Source organism: Poecile atricapillus, chromosome Z (genome assembly GCF_030490865.1).
Source record: "Poecile atricapillus isolate bPoeAtr1 chromosome Z, bPoeAtr1.hap1, whole genome shotgun sequence".
In the NCBI taxonomy this organism is placed as follows: Eukaryota; Metazoa; Chordata; class Aves; order Passeriformes; family Paridae; genus Poecile; species Poecile atricapillus.
In genome coordinates this window covers 66,401,204-66,413,858 of record NC_081289.1, presented here as the reverse complement: position 1 = coordinate 66,413,858, position 12,655 = coordinate 66,401,204, and the positions used below count along the sequence as shown (strand labels likewise).

Below are 12,655 nucleotides of genomic sequence, written 5' to 3'. Positions count from 1 at the left end.
TAAAAATGTCAGTGCAAGAAACCTGTATCTGGAAGGAAGTAAATTACACTCCCAGCATTGGGAAGTAAATTTAAAGAAGCAATAGATTTATTCAAATATGTCATGCTTAGTAGAGCACCACCCTCTGAATTCCTTATTTCATCACTATTAGGAGGAAGTGAAAACTAATCCACATCACATTTTAGAGTCTCCTGGACAGCTAAAAAAGAGAGTTAGAACTGCATGGCTGGCAGAGAAACATCCCAGCCTCTGTGCCTTTATGGCATCAGCTTCCTTGTGGATACTTTCTGTAAAATCACATTTTCTGGCACCAAAATGTGGGTAGTGAGGGCCTTGTGCTTCAACATTGCTCTCTCAAGGACTTTCCCACTGAGAAAACTTATTTTCTGTTGTGTTGAGAACTGAGAAAAACAGGATTTTACAATATTTTGATGTTGCACATCTCAGACTTGCATTAAACACACAGGTTATGAGACACCCTTTGCTCTCCCTGTACACAGCTGGATTATTCTTGAGCAGAGGGATAACAAAAAAGTGCTACAACTTCTGGCATCATCATTCAAGTTTCTGAACTTGCCCTTCTTTAAAATGCTTTTAACAATTCAACATGAAATGTTGCTGTAAGAGAAGGAAGCTTATTAAATTTAACATTTGACATCTTGATTTTATTTTGTGTCATCTCTGTTATTCTAGTATTCTAATAAATTCCTCATTTTAGGTGTTTGGGCTTTTTTTTTTTTAACCTTCACTGTAATTTGTTAAATGCAAATATTCTACAGTGACTGCACAAAAGGTTCTTCCATTCTGGCTTCTTTTTCACCCAGTTTAGTAGAAGGTTCTTCCTTTGCTCTCAGCTGCAGGATGGCAGCCTTCAGGATCCTTTTTGTGATGCCAAATTAGTGAATTTCATACCTGTGGGTAGGAATTACAATATATTGCTGTCAACAGATGTTGGTGGAATCTCCATCTCAGCGGTGCCTTAGATCTGGCTTGCTTGCCTGTTATTGTGTTTTACTCATTTTTGGGTTTTTTTTTTGTTTGCTGGTTGGGTTTCATTGGGATTTGTTTTGAGTTTGGGGGTTTTCCTCCTTTTTTTGTGTGGTTGGTCATTTGTTTTTGTCTTGTTTTTTTGTTTTAGTTTTGAGGGATTTTGGAGGAGTTTTGGTTTTGTTTGTGTGGGTTGTTTTTTTTAATTGGGTTGGGTTCTATGTGTCCTTTGTTTCATTTTGTTTCATTTTGTGTTGTTTGTTTGGTTGCTGGTTTTTTGCTGGTTTTTTTGGGTTTTGCTGATGGTTCTTGTTGTTTGGGGTTTGGTTGGGGGTTTTTGTTTGGGTTTTTGGGTGCTCTTTTGTTTGTTGTTATTGTTGTTGGGGTTTTGTTTGTTTGTTTTGGAGTGTTTTTTTCTGCTTTTCCCAGCGCATTATCATGTCTGCCAGTCCTTGAACTTCCATTGGAGAAGTTGATTTTAGCCCTTTTACCTTCCTCCTTCCCCACAGCTAAAGTTGCTTTGGCTAAAGTTGCAGTTGGCTGCATTATTGAGTATTTTTCCAGCCTAAATCCAAGACAAATAAAGAATCTGTCTTCCTGAAAATTCACTGTGAGCATCCATCTAAGGTGCATTTAAAATGCTGAATTTTGTGGTCTTGATTTTTTAGACAAGGCTGAGACAACAGGAAGAAATGTCCTAGTCTTCAGCATGCAAATATTTTATTTTCACCACGAGAAACAAGATCTGAGTGCCCAGTTCAGGGCACTGGCTTTAATTCAGTAGCAGTATTCTGAGCCCAGTAAGTTCAGGAGTGTTTGTGCTGCAAGAGAAGGAGAAGAAGAAATTGTTGAGGAGAGAGAGGGATGCCTGCTGTAAGAAATAGAAGCCCACAGTGGTTCTTCCCTAATGAGCATTCCAGCAACTCCAAATAAAATAAAAAGAGTAGAAAATGAAAGTAAAAGTAGTTCAGAGACTAAATGTCAGGTGTTCTGGAAATGACAAGGGAACTGGTGAATAAACACATGACACAAATTTCCTGCTGTGTGAGTTTGTGTCTTTCAGAATCCAGTGCTCAATAATGTGTGTGTGTATTTTAACACTACTCTCACTGTCATAAAAAGCTGAGAGTATTTAATCTGTTTTCATTAAAACGTTGGACACAATTTCTTTGTTCTCTTTAAACATCTTGGTGGAACCTTTTAGTGGACAAGCAAAATATTCGTAGTGGAGAGGGAGAAGTTCAGTCACTGACACAAAAATGAGAATATTTAAGTTTGTAATGGTAAAATTTTTGTGGTAAACCAAACTAGGAACTACTTGAAATCTGCTTGTCGCTGATGGCAGTTCCACCTGGGTGTAGGGGGAAACATAGATACATGAATATTTACAGTACATAAGCCTTGTAAGCTTGTAAGGAGCAGCTTTTTTATTACTATTACGTAATATTCGTATAACACTTCAGATTTCCTTTTTTTTGCACTGCACAGCTGTAAATAAAGTTGAGTTTCATTTGCTGGAGGAGACAAGTCAAACCCGGGGTCCTCACTGGAGTAGCTGCACTTGGTTGACCTTTGTGAGAATGGTTGAAATTTTAATTTCCTGATACTTGTACTGTTTCACGGGGGCCTCACCACATGCACAGCCCTTTTTCTTTCTTATCAGAGGTTCTCACCATCAGAGAGTGCACAAAGGAGCCTCCCTCCTCTACAGCACATCATTTCAAGTATCTTTTTATTAATCTATTCACAATTGTTATTGAACTTTCTTCTCCAGTTTGTAAACCCTCTGTACTTTAAATTGCTTTCTAGCAGTACTTTGAGTGCATGTTTATGTAGGTTACATTACTCCAGCTTTCATCTGATTCCAGGATGTGAAAGGTTTCATTAATTTATTGATGTAAGATCACAGGAAAAATTCCAGTAGTAATTATTGGTAAAATAATTGCAGTTTCTCTTCTAGCTATTGCTAGTCTAAATCAGTCTTTTTGTCCCCGTGCTCAGTCACAGCATACTTTTATCTCTTCATTTCTTCTGGAGCTGTAGGTACTCCTGCTTGCCAAAGCCATCCTCTTCATCTTCTGTTTAGTCAGATATTTGTGCCGTTTTCCTTTAGATGTGCCACTCGTCCTTTTAGATTTCTAGGCCACCTTTTGGGGTGGAACAAGCAGAGAAGTTAAATGTTTTTGCTGCCAATACCACTTGATTATTTGGGGGCCTGGCCTTGTTTGAGGGCTGTGAGGTAGCTCAGGAGTAGCCAAGAGCCTCCAGAAGCTCACAAAGTGTGGATGGTGTGCCAGATTTGGGTATAAATTGCGGTGGGAGAGAGGAGATGCAGTGTGTGAGCAGGGAGGGATGGCAGGAGTGCAGCACTGAATTGATATGGCAACTGAAACCAGAAAAATTCTAAATATTTGCATCATGAACTCAGAATCTGTGCCCCCGCAGGTTAAATCTTGTGTTGCTTTTTACTGTATTATGAAAAAGTGAATGAAAAGTATTTGTGAGTTATTTTGATCTTCCTTGCCTCTGAAGTCTCCCAAGAACACCTTTGTTTTCTATTTCAAGGTTCCCACCTTTCCCCCTTCTCCAGTGGAAACTAGAGATGTCTGATGATGGTTTATTGCTCCCTATTAAAGCATTAAGTTTTTTATATTCTGCACTTAGAAGTGCTGAAACAAATGGTTAAATAATCTATCCTCTGAATTTGTGCAGTACTGTTAAACATTGTGGAACAATGTCCAAAGCTCTCCGTGTGAGTGTTCAGGCCGGGTGGGTGTGAGTGTGGCAGCAGCACAGGGTGGCTTTTACAGGATGGGTGGGATTATTCAAGTGTTTCTTCTTCTCCCTGCAGCCTTTCATGTCACCCCGGTACCCTGGAGGTCCAAGGCCACCTCTCAGAATACCCAACCAGGTGAGGCTTCATCCCTGCTGCTTTGCTGGCCCAGGGCGAGGGATCTGTCCCCGTGTTACTCACTTCTGTGTCAAGCACATCAGTCTCTGCCCATCTCTGTTGGACACACAGATTGTGTTTATTTCACAGTAAATATGGGGATTATTGGTGAGAAATAGGTCTCATGAAGTGCTCAGTGGCTCCTACAGACACTCTGAGCACTTTCTAAAAGTGCTGGATTCCCAATTTTCCATCAAAGGATGTGTAATGCCAGTGAGACAAGGATGAGTAATGAGCTGCTGTTCGTCAGCAGGGACCTTTTTTGGCCCATCTGTGAGAAGAGGGTTCTGGAAGTAGAGAACATTTGTGTTTTCAAGTTCTCCATAGTGCAGATAGAGGAGGAGAAAGAGTTGTCAGCAGATGAAAAGTTAAAGACAAGCAGACAGAAAAACATCAGTGGAGCTCGAAGAGAAAAACTAGGTCATTTACAATATTGGGAAAGGGAGAAAGGATAAATGGAATAGATAGTTTCGTTCAGCTTTGGCTTCCAGAACTGCCTTTCTATTGTCACACTACACCCCTAGCCTCATTTCTGGCTATTTTTTATATTTGTGTAACACAGTTTCAACGAATTTGTCATTCCTTTTGACACACTATCACCAGAAAGTATGAAACCTAAATTTCAGTGAGCTGGATGTATCAGGTGGCAAGACTTCTCCAGGTGTTGCTCTACCTGGTTGATGTTTGGGATCAGGTTAAGTTACCTGAACCAGGGCTGCTTCCTCACCAGGGCAGTGGGGACTTAAATTAACGTTGATCAAGTGATCACCTGTGCAGTGCCCTTAGTGCTGCACTCATTTGACAACACTTTACTGCCGTAACTCAGTGCATTCCTGATTTTTGCACTTCCCAACACTATTTTAGCCAGAGGTGTCTGAGCCCCTGAGCCAAGTGTTTGGGTTTCACACCCTCAGTGCCTGAGCTCAGTGAGTCCTGGCAGGTGGGATGTGGTGGCTGGAAACGCTGCCAGCCTGCAGGTTTGGTTTCAGGAGTGATTTTGTCTGCGAACTGCGGTATTTTCAGTCCAGACTGGAAGATAATCACATAATCACAGTGAACTGCAGCTCTTGCCACATCCACATAATGCCAAGTTCACGAATTGCTGCTTTAGCAGCACTGACATAACTCGGGGTACGGCGTGGATGCACAAGATGTGGAAGCAATAAACTATTGTGGCACAGCTTTAAGGCCCAAATTTTGATTAGGGGATAGTTTGGTCCAGGGATTTTGGACAGGGTCTCTGCCCATTGCAGAGGGGTTGGAAGGAGATGGGATTTAAGGTCCCTTACAACCCAAACCATTCTGAAATCCTGCTCGCTCAGGATACATTTTTACTGAAGATGTAATGGTGCTTTGAAACACTAAATAGCACCTCATGGATCAGCTACAAAGATCCATTCATAAAGTGTTTTTCTACTTGACCCAGCTACAGGTAAAATCCTATAAAAATGAGCTTTAAACCTAATTCAGTAAACCCAGAGGGCAGATTAATGCGGGGATTTAAAAATGTGTTAACTCTTGACTCAGAGGAAACATCCAGCAATTAGGAATGAAACGTGAGTGTTGTGTTTTTAACGTGAATTTCAAGGCATTCTGTGGTTTTATGCTGTGTTTTCCCTGCCTCAGGCCCTTGGAGGTGTCCCAGGGAGTCAGCCCCTCCTGCCCAGCGGGATGGACCCCACACGGCAGCAGGGTGAGTGTGGGATCTTTGCACAGTGCTGTCCTCACAAAATGGCACCTTTCTGCAGATCCTGAGTCTTTTCTCTTAATTAGAAAGAGGTGATTCATTCAAAGTAGCTGTAGAAGGTGCTTGTGTCTCGCATAATTAAATTAATTGTGTATTTTATATTTTATTTGCAGGTCATCCAAACATGGGTGGGCCAATGCAGAGGATGACTCCTCCAAGGGGAATGGTGCCATTAGGACCACAGGTACTTTCTACAAATGGGTCATCCTTAGTGACAGGCCTGTACTTAGTCTATATTATATTCCCTGTCTTTGCGTAGCTTGAAGAGGCCCAGGACTTGTTTTCATAATCCATTTTTAAAACAAACCTCCTGTTTCACAAAAAAAAATCCTTTCTGAGTTGCAGCTGTAAAAAATCTAAATGAAAAATCTGTCATTTTCATTAATATTTGGAATTAAAAGAGGAATCCCTTCACTTGCTTTCTTTATCAAAGTATATTTTGTAATCAAAGACTGACGCTGGCAAGGGAGACCAGGAGAGGAGTAGGTGTTTCCTCCTCCCCCTCACTGATTATGCTGTTTAGGACGAAGGATCAATACCCTCCAACTTTGCCAAAAATACCTCTCCAAATTCTGTCAAGTTTTTCTTTCATCCACGTGGATCTAAATTTTGTTGCGTGCAGCAGAGATTTTGGTGTAAAATGAGACAGCCACATTGCCATTGTCCCTGTGTCCACCTGGAGCATCTCGGTGTCTCTGTCCCAGCAGAGCTCCAGGGCAGGGGACAAACAACCCTGGGCACCCCTGGAACACAGATCCTGGAGGCTCCTCTGGGTTTTGTCAGCTCTGCCAGCAAGCAGCACCTGGTGCTGTGCCAGTGTTTTGTTTCGCAGTGTGCTTGTTGTGCCCACACTGTGCATTTTTGCTTCCCCGTTTCAGATAAACTCTCTGGTGGCTTCTTGTTTGAATAACAACTGAATTCCAAATGATTGAACAGCTTTGCCTTCCAAGCCTGTTCACAACTGTCTGTACAATTTTGTGTCTTCTTGCTAGAAACCAGTTGTGCAGTTCTTCACAATCTCTGCTGAGTTTTGTTCAACAAAGCATTATTAAATGTATTTGCTGGTTTTTTATGTGGCCCTGAAATGTATTTACTGTTTTTGGAGGTAGAAAGAGAAGCTCTGCTGTGCTGCCATATGAGAACGAGCTGATCCTTTATGCAGCACCATTAGTCACACAGCAGGCAAATCTCATGCCACTTTTTATGAGGATAATTTTTCCATTTTTGCTGTCATTTAAGATCCAATGTTTTTGTAAGCTTCTGCTTTCTTGTGCTCAACATCCTAACCTACACAGAATTCAAGTTCACAAATGACTCCATAATTGGATCACCAAATACCTGGGCCACCAGGCTCTGCAGAGAGCATCACTGCCCTGAAAGGACACCTGTATGGGTGGCCCTGATGGCAGTGCAGTTATTTAGGGCAAAGCAGTGCATCTGCTTAGGATTAGCAGTAATTACAGTTGGAAGGTAGATTGTCAGGTGAGACAGATTGTTCTGCTTCTATTCCACTGAATAAAAATAGGAGTGATTTTTTTTTTTTTTTTTTGTAAGTAGTGCAGTCAAACTTTGGTCATGATATCAGGGCATAAACTCAGATTTTATAGGGGATGGGAATTTAATTTGTTAACATTGCTAGGATGTTAATTGCCATGTTAAATACTCTTTATTTTGATTATCACAGAGCTGGGATAGTGGAAGGTGTCCCTGCTCAGAGCAGTGATGACACTGGATGGACTTTAAGGTCCCATCCTGAGATTCTATGATTTAATAGAATTGAATAATGGGAAGAGAAATGTAACAGTACAATAGAAAAGTTGTTTCATGTGGTTTAATTTTATACAAACATAATGAAATCTAGGTAGAAATAAGACCCATTAGATATCTCAGAATCTTAGTAGGCGGTTCTGATTTTGAGTTGCCTCCGTTTAGAATTCATTATAATGAATTGAATCATTATAAAACCTGACCCTTGCTGGCCAGTAATTTGAGCTCAATATGTGTAAATTATGTAATCTCTCCTGAAATCATTCTTAGCCAATTTCTGTTGTTTGTATTGTTTCTCCTTGGGGTTAATGATCCCGTGTTTTTTAGTCAACAGTCAGGGAATCCTGAGAGCATGAATGGCATGGCCTGTCCTGGCAGCAGCTGCACAGGGATGTCATTAACCTGCTGTCCTTTCTTTCCCCCTCCTCTTTGGTTTTGTTTTTTTGTTTTGTGGTAGTCTGACCCTTGGTTGTCGTTGCAGAACTATGGAGGTGCCATGAGACCCCCTCTGAACGCTTTAGGTGGCCCGGGGATGCCTGGGATGAACATGTAAGCACAACATAAATCCTACTGTACTTAGGAAATGACATTATTGCATTGCAGAAGGAGCAGAGGGGAAGGATAAGGGAAGGAGAACATGCTTTGATGATCAATAAATGCAATTTTAAAAGTGAACCCAGTCTTACAGAAGCCATGGCTGTCCTAACAAGTCTGTACAAATACTCAGTTTCTTTCACAGATCAAACTTCAAATACTGGGAATATTCTGTCAATATAATCACTGATATATCCTTGTATGCATTTTTAAAAAATATTTACATTTATCACTATTTGTATTTCTACTTACTAAATATCTTGTGAGGAATGTTTTTTTTCTCCTCAAAATAAGTCAGTACTTAATTGTAGCAAAATAGCCTTTGTCTAGAACTATTTATAAGAAAAAGTAAGACACAATTGATTTGAAAGTCTTCCTCAATTGCAGTTCTTATTTCCTTAATAACATTTATTTCCAGTCTAAACAGATGGAGGATCTTTACAGATATGAGAGTATTTTTGTCAGTGTTTATGTGTATTTCTGGGCCTGGAAAATCATCTGGTAAAAATGGATATAATCTGAGTTCAGATTTGTTCCAGACGTGGATTTAGCTGTGGCAGGGTGTTGCACCTTGTATCCCTGAGGACAGCCCCCCCTTTAAAGCATGTAGAAATACTTCAGGTGTAACATTAAGAAAGCAGTAAAGATTTGTGTATGCTTTTCTCATTATGTCATAGATACTCATTTTTACTCCAGTTTTCACGGAAAACAAAAATAAATGATAATTTTCATTTCAAGTAAAAAGTTACCACCCTGAAGAAGTCAAAGAAGTACAGAAATAGATAATGTAATTTTAAAAATCCACCATACCTCTAATTGGTTTGGATTTCAAGACATACATTGAATTCTCGGAGCAAATAAAATCTGAAGTTGTGTGTTGCTCTATCACAGACATCATATCAGGGGATTTAAGACAGGAGCCTTCCTGAGGGTAGGCTTTTATGTTTTTCAATTAAATTGATGTTGAAAAATATTTAGACATTTGAGATTCAGTGTGAGTCAAGTATAAGCACTGTAGAAGTTTTCACCAGCAGAAGACTGAATTATAAAAAAAACCAAATTAACTTTCCAGAAGTAAAACTGAGGGATAGATAAGACATTTTGAAACCATTTATTCACATAAATGAGAGTTTGCACAGGACAAATAAGAAAAGAGTTTTCTGGATGACAAAAAGACTTCCTGGCCTACCAGGAAGAGAGAAGATGGATTGAAGTTCTGATATTGCTGCTTTTTATAAATAGATCTCATTGAAAGGTTGCTCTGAGTTTGGAGTCTTTGAATTGTGTTTTCAGGACATGAGGGTGTTTTCCTGCTGTAAATGTACTGCTGTCTCTGAAATTGTGGTGAGGCCTCAGAGTCAGGGGCAGAGCACAGACCCAAGTGGGTCCCTGTGTTCCCTCACCCTTTATTCCAGCACAGGAAGCACCAGTGTGGGAAAATCAGCTGGGAAATCACACTTCAAATGTACATGAGGATGCCCCCTGGTACCTGAGTGTTTGCTTTACATGACAATTTCCCAGTGTTCTCTTCTTCTGTTTCTTGGATTTTTGGCAGTGTCAAGTGCAGAAATGTGTGCTCCACAGAAACAGCTGCCATTTAAAATCCAGCTTTTCCTCCTTGGAAGGTGTGAAGGGAAGCTGCTTTGGTTAAGAGCAGACTATCTGCCAATTAAAATGTACAAATTTTCTGGGTGAGAGATTGTTCTTTGTGGTCAGAAATGGCAGCCTGAGGGCTCATAAGGCAGCATTTCAGTCCATACAATCCACAAATGCAGCACTGCTGGGTAATTCCTTGTTTTGTCATCAATAACACCGTCAGATTTCTGTTGGGCACAGCTGATGCCCAGCCCATATTCTTCCACAGAATAACTTCATTTTAGCTGTAAGTTTTTTCAGTTGAAACTTGACATAGCCATTTTTAGGAAGATTTCATGTCTCTGCCAGTTTTTGGAACAAAAAGGCAGATTTCAGGGAGCAGTGTTACATTTCACTGGTGATTTTTAACACCCCGTGTGACCTGCAGTGCTGTCTCAAGCACTAAGAATATCTCAGTCATGCCTCAGATTTAAAAAAAAAAAAAGAAAAAAAGAAAAAGGTGTGATTTTGTCTTTTAACTTCAATTCACAAACTTGAGTCTAGATGTTTCATTTCCTGATGGAATATATTTGCCTCTTGGAAAACTAAAATTTCAGACTTTTATTTTTTTCAAGCCAGGATTGACACTTACAGGACAAACTCTAAAAAAAAAAAAAATTGCAGCTAAAAAATTGGTCATAGCAACAGATACTTTGTGAAGTATACTGGAATAGGTACTTGTATGGTTATGTTTTATGACCTTGTTGGTGCTTCCAGAATAAACATTTAGGAGAACACAAAAGACCTGCCTGCATGGAACTGAGGGGGAAAAAAAATGCAGTTTGAGAGTTTTTAATGTGTGTTTTATAAGCATTTGGCTCCACAAAATCCATGTGGCTTCCCAGCAGAATCTGCTGCAGTGATGTCTAAGTCTATACTGAAAGCTGTCCAATAAATCTGAAAATTCCAACAGCTTTTTAGATGAAAGGTGAGTTCCCATATCTGAGTGTGAGGTCTGAGTTTCCTTATTCCTGTGGCTTAGCCCAGTTGTGTCTCTGAGTCAGTACATGTCACAGAAATGAGTGCAAGGGACTTCTAAGTGTTGTTACAAATATTTCTGATTTTTCTGAAAGAGAGGATCCAATAAACGAATGAAAAATAAGAAAAAGAGCAACAAAGGAAAAAAAAAAACCAACAAAAAACAACCCCTTAATATTTCACCATGTGATCATCAGCAGAGGAGAAATTGCTGACTGTGAATGACCTGAGGAGCATTTATTTGCTCAGTCTTTCACTGAAGGAAGCAGAAAAGACCATACCAACATTCTTGATTTCCATCATTCCAACAATAAAGACAGTGGAAATAAATAAATTTCCTGTTGATTTTTTGTTGGTGGTTTTTTTGAGGGTTCCTTTATAGTTTCATCAACAATGTAATAAAAAAAGAAGATTCAATATTAAATCCCTCAGGCAATGTGTGCACGTAATAGTTTTTATTTCTGAAAGACTTAGAAAACTTTTAGAACTCGTTAATAAGGGGTGATTCTTTCTCTCTGTTTTAGTCTCTCCCATGCCTGGGGAGCTGTTCTGGTTAATGTTCTTTTCTACAGCTAATGAGGCCAAAATGCCATTGAAAATGTGAAAGTTTTGTCATCTGCTCTTCCTCTCCATTGTCAGGGCCATCAGAAAGTGATTCAGTCCTGTTTATAAACAAGCAGGAGCTCTTGGTGCTCTCAGAAATAATTATGGGTCTGAGGCATTGCAAACATGGAGATTTTACCTCTGCTGTGTCTGAGTCCCCTCTGGATTGTTAAGAGATGAAGCCTCACCCCCAAATTATTTTTCTGGGTTTAGCTGAGAGTGAGAAACTTAAAATAACAGCAACAGTTGTGAAGAAAAGCCCTCCAAGGGTTTCCTGGGTTTAATACATGAAATTTGTTATCATGGCTGTTGTTGTTATCATCATGGTCATCATCATCCTCATCACCATAGAGGGATCATAGCAACATATTTTGTATGTTCTTTTGTAAATTAGGTGTTCCCAAAACATTGATTAGCTAATTGCACAAGTTTTACTAATGAAACCTGACTATGCTGCAGTATTCTAGATCCACAGAAAATTGATGCATCCTCAGTACTTCAGGCATGTGCTTAATTATGTGAGCAAGATTACTGGTTTTATGACTGAACATTTATTTATTTTATGACTTAAATTTATTTTCTGAGTAGTAAATAAATTAATCAACTCACCAAATGATTGAATAGCAGTGTAACAACAAACATTCTGCTCTTGCATTTTAACTTGGTGTAGTTATGGTTTGTAAACATGCTTTAGTTTGAAAAAGCAATTTCCTTCCTCTGGAAACAGGTTATTCAGATATTTTTTTCCTCAGAGCTGGTCAGAGGATGGGGGTGGATCCGTGTCTCATCATTCTTCTTCTGTTTCAGGGGTCCTGGGGGTGGTAGACCTTGGCCAAACCCAACCAATGCCAATTCTGTAAGTAAATATTACACATGTATTTGACATTTCCTTGTATTTGGGGAAGTATCTCCATTCAACTCAGCACTGCCGTAACATAAAGATTGTGCAGGGATCCTGCATGAACACCAGTGTCTGCTATTTCTCCAGAAGACAGAGAATATTCATTTTCATTCCAGGATCATTATTTTAAAAATGTCCATTTTTGGTACTTGCAGATGGGTAAGGTGGGTCTGGCTTGCCCTGCTAAACAGTTCTCCCTGGTTTCTCATTTTTGGCTTTTTAATTCTATTAGTGAAATTCTTCTTCATTTTTCTTTTGCATGTACTCGATTAAAATGGGAATTTTTTAACTGATATGTAAAGTCTTTTCAATCCCTGAAATCAATTTGCAAGTTCAATAATACATTTATTTGTGACACTCATTTGGCTGACAAGTTGCCTGTAGAGAAATTTGGGGTTCTCAGTAGAGTTGCTACTCCCACAAGAGCACTGGCCTGTGTTCCTTTGGAGAGAATAACAGAAAAGGAACAGAAAACCAGATTATTCACAGGCTT

The 12,655-nt window shown here is 39.6% G+C and overlaps 1 protein-coding gene across 4 annotated transcripts in view; it reads left to right on the top strand.

The window, feature by feature from the left end:
- Positions 1–12,655, top strand: part of SSBP2 (single stranded DNA binding protein 2) — a 135,026-nt gene that overhangs the window by 98,961 nt on the left and 23,410 nt on the right. For 2 of the 4 annotated variants that reach the window (XM_058864262.1, XM_058864258.1), the window contains 5 exons: positions 3,839–3,898; positions 5,564–5,630; positions 5,798–5,868; positions 7,933–8,000; positions 12,069–12,117. In XM_058864262.1, the coding sequence (XP_058720245.1) occupies positions 3,839–3,898; positions 5,564–5,630; positions 5,798–5,868; positions 7,933–8,000; positions 12,069–12,117 (315 nt within the window). Of the gene's footprint in view, positions 1–3,838; positions 3,899–5,563; positions 5,631–5,797; positions 5,869–7,908; positions 8,001–12,068; positions 12,118–12,655 lie in introns of all 4 variants that reach the window. The other 2 variants (XM_058864259.1, XM_058864257.1) reach the window with 1 other exon arrangement.